The sequence below is a fragment of the Numida meleagris genome, unplaced genomic scaffold (genome assembly GCF_002078875.1).
Source record: "Numida meleagris isolate 19003 breed g44 Domestic line unplaced genomic scaffold, NumMel1.0 unplaced_Scaffold888, whole genome shotgun sequence".
Lineage (NCBI taxonomy): Eukaryota > Metazoa > Chordata > Aves > Galliformes > Numididae > Numida > Numida meleagris.
In genome coordinates this window covers 4511-7818 of record NW_018365103.1, presented here as the reverse complement: position 1 = coordinate 7818, position 3308 = coordinate 4511, and the positions used below count along the sequence as shown (strand labels likewise).

At 58.3% G+C, this 3308-nt stretch overlaps 1 protein-coding gene across 1 annotated transcript; it reads right to left on the bottom strand.

Moving 5' to 3' along the window:
- Positions 1–24: 24 nt before the first annotated feature.
- LOC110392060 (helicase SRCAP-like) lies at positions 25–3195 on the bottom strand. The gene is made up of 3 exons (XM_021384014.1): positions 2709–3195; positions 414–528; positions 25–301 (listed from the first exon to the last, which is right to left on the bottom strand). Exons 1-3 carry the CDS (start codon positions 2897–2899, stop codon positions 59–61), a joined length of 549 nt encoding a protein of 182 aa, XP_021239689.1. The 5' UTR covers positions 2900–3195; the 3' UTR covers positions 25–58.
- Between the last annotated feature and the right edge of the window lie 113 nt (positions 3196–3308).

The following is a 3308-nucleotide window of genomic DNA, read 5'->3' as shown; positions in this document are numbered from 1 at the left end:
GCTGGGGACACGGTTGGGGACAGGGCTGGGGACACAGTTGGGGACACGGTTGGGGACATCAAGAGGACACAGATGGGGACAGGGATGGGGACATCAGGAGGACACGGCTGGGGACACAGTTGGGGACACGGTTGGGGACACGGGGCCGGACCTGCTCGAGGATGTGCGTGCGCCGCGTGGCCACGGGGTCCTCATCTTCCTCGGGGGGCCCGTCCCTGTCCCTGTCCCTGTCCTTGTCCTTGTCCTTGTCCCTGTCCCCGTCCTTCTCCGGCGCCATGTCGAACAGCTCGCGGATCGTTTGCTGCGGAGGGGAGGGGACAAAGGAGGTGACCAAGAGGACGAGAGCGGCGCGGCGCGGTGACATCCCGCCCCCTCCGTCCCCCCCCCCTTGCCCCCCAGCGCCCCACAGCCACCTGCTTGAAGTAGGCGGTGGTGAAGTTGCCGCCCTCGATGGCCATGTCCCCCAGCATGCGCTTCTGGTTGGCTTTCTTCAGGATGTTCTCCTCCACCGTCCGCTCGCTGATCAACCTGCGGCACGGGGACACCGGCGCGGTGACACACGGCGGCGGCGCCGGGGCAACAGGCGGCGCCACCGGGTGAGCAGCGAGCGAGCCAACAGACGAGCAGCGCCACCCATGGGCAGAGACAACGGGTGACAAGTGACAACAGCGGGTGACAAGTGGCTACACCGGTTGACAAGAAACCCCGTCGGTTGACAAGTAACAACAGCGGTTGACAAGGGACACCACCGGTTGACAAGGGACTCCACCGGATGACAAGGGACCCCACTGGTTGACAAGGGACCCCACTGGTTGACAAGTGACACCACCGGTTGACAAGCAACCCCACCGGTTGACAAGGGACAACACAGGTTGACAAGTGACACCACTGGTTGACAAATTATGTCACTGGTTGACAAGGGACGCCACCAGTTGACAAGGGACCCTGCTGGTTGACAAGGAACCCCGTTGGTTGACAAGGGACAACACCAGTTGACAAGTGACGCCATCGGTTGACAAGTGATGCCACCAGATGACAAGAAACCCTACTGGTTGACAAGGGACACCACTGGTTGACAAGTGACACCAACGGTTGACAAGAAACCCCACCGGTTGACAAGGGACACCACTGGTTGACAAGTGACACCATCGGTTGACAAGTGACACCACCGGTTGACAAGGGACCCTACTGACTGACAAATGATGCCACTGGTTGACAAGGGACCCCGCCGGTTGACAAGTGACGTCACCGGTTGACAAATTATGTCACTGGTTGACAAGGGTTGCCATCAGTTGACAAGGGATGCTACCGGTTGACAAGGGACCCCACTGGTTGACAAGTGACACCACTGGTTGACAAGAAACCCTGCCGGTTGACAAGTGACGCCACCGGTTGACAAGGGACGCCACTGGTTGACAAATTATGTCACTGGTTGACAAGGGACGCCACCAGTTGACAAGTGACAACACCGGTTGACAAGTGATGCCACCGGTTGACAAGGGACCCCACTGGTTGACAAGTGACGTCACCGGTTGACAAGTGACGTCACCAGATGACAAGAAACCCTACTGGTTGACAAGGGACAACACCAGTTGACAAGGGACACCACTGGTTGACAAATGACGCCACTGGTTGACAAGGGACCCTGCCGGTTGACAAGGGACAACACCAGTTGACAAGTGACGCCACTGGTTGACAAGTTATGCCACTAGTTGACAAGGGACCCCGTCAGTTGACAAGTGACAACACCGGTTGACAAGTGACGCCACTGGTTGACAAGGGACTCCACCGGTTGACAAGTGACGTCACCGGTTGACAAGGGACGCCACCGGTTGACAAGTGATAACACCGGTTGACAAGGGACACCACTGGTTGACAAGTGACACCACTGGTTGACAAGAAACCCTGTCGGTTGACAAGTGACGCCACCGGTTGACAAGGAACCTCACTGGTTGACAAATGACGCCACTGGTTGACAAGAAACCCCGTCGGTTGACAAGTGACGTCACCGGTTGACAAGTTATGTCACCGGTTGACAAGGGACACCACTGGTTGACAACGGACAACACCAGTTGTCAAATGACACCACCGGTTGACAAATTATGTCACTGGTTGACAAGGGACGCCACTGGTTGACAAGTGACAACACCGGTTGACAAGGGACCCCACTGGTTGACAAGTGATGCCACCAGATGACAAGCAACCCCACCGGTTGACAAGTGACGTCACTGGTTGACAAGGGACGCCACCGGTTGACAAGTGACAACACCGGTTGACAAGTGACGCCACTGGTTGACAAATTATGTCACTGGTTGACAAGGGTTGCCATCGGTTGACAAGGGACCCTGCTGGTTGACAAGGGACCCCGTCGGTTGACAAGTGACAACACCAGTTGACAAGTGACGCCATCGGTTGACAAGTGATGCCACCAGATGACAAGAAACTCCACCGGTTGACAAGGGACACCACTGGTTGACAAGGGACACCAACGGTTGACAAGAAACCCCACCGGTTGACAAGTGACACCACTGGTCAACAAGGGACCCCGCCGGTTGACAAGGGACACCACTGGTTGACAAGTGACGTCACCGGTTGACAAGGGACACCACTGGTTGACAAGTTATGTCACTGGTTGACAAATTATGTCACTGGTTGACAAGGGACCCCGCCGGTTGACAAGCGCCGCGGCCGGGGGACACAGCGCTCACCGGTAGATGTGGACGTCGCGCGTTTGGCCGATGCGGTGACAGCGGTCCTGCGCCTGTGCGTCCATCGTCGGGTTCCAGTCGCTGTCGTAGAAGATGACGGTGTCGGCCCCCGCCAGGTTGACCCCCACCCCGCCGCTGCGGGTGGAGAGGATGAAGCAGAAGATGCGCTTGTCGGCGTTGAAGCGCTCCATCAGCGCCTGTTGGGGACAACGGGGCCACCACGGCGTCACCCACGGCCACGTGGACCTCGGTGTCACCTCCGTGTCCCATTCTTGACCTCAGTGTCCCCCAGAAGCCACCAAAGACCCCAAGAACCCATCGCCCCATGAACCCATCGCTCCATTGGGGTCCTCCAATGCGGAGGTGCCACCTGGAGGTTCCTGGTCCTCACTGTCCCCAAGGTTGGGGACAGGAGTGTCACCACATTGTCACCCACATCCATATGGACCTCAGGGTCACCTCCGTGTCCCCATCTGGACCTCACTGTCCCCCAGAAGCCACCAAAGACCCCGAGAACCCATCGCCCCGTGAACCCATCGCTCCATTGGGGTCCTCCAACGCGGAGGTGCCACCTGGAGGTTCCTGGTCCTCACTGTCCCC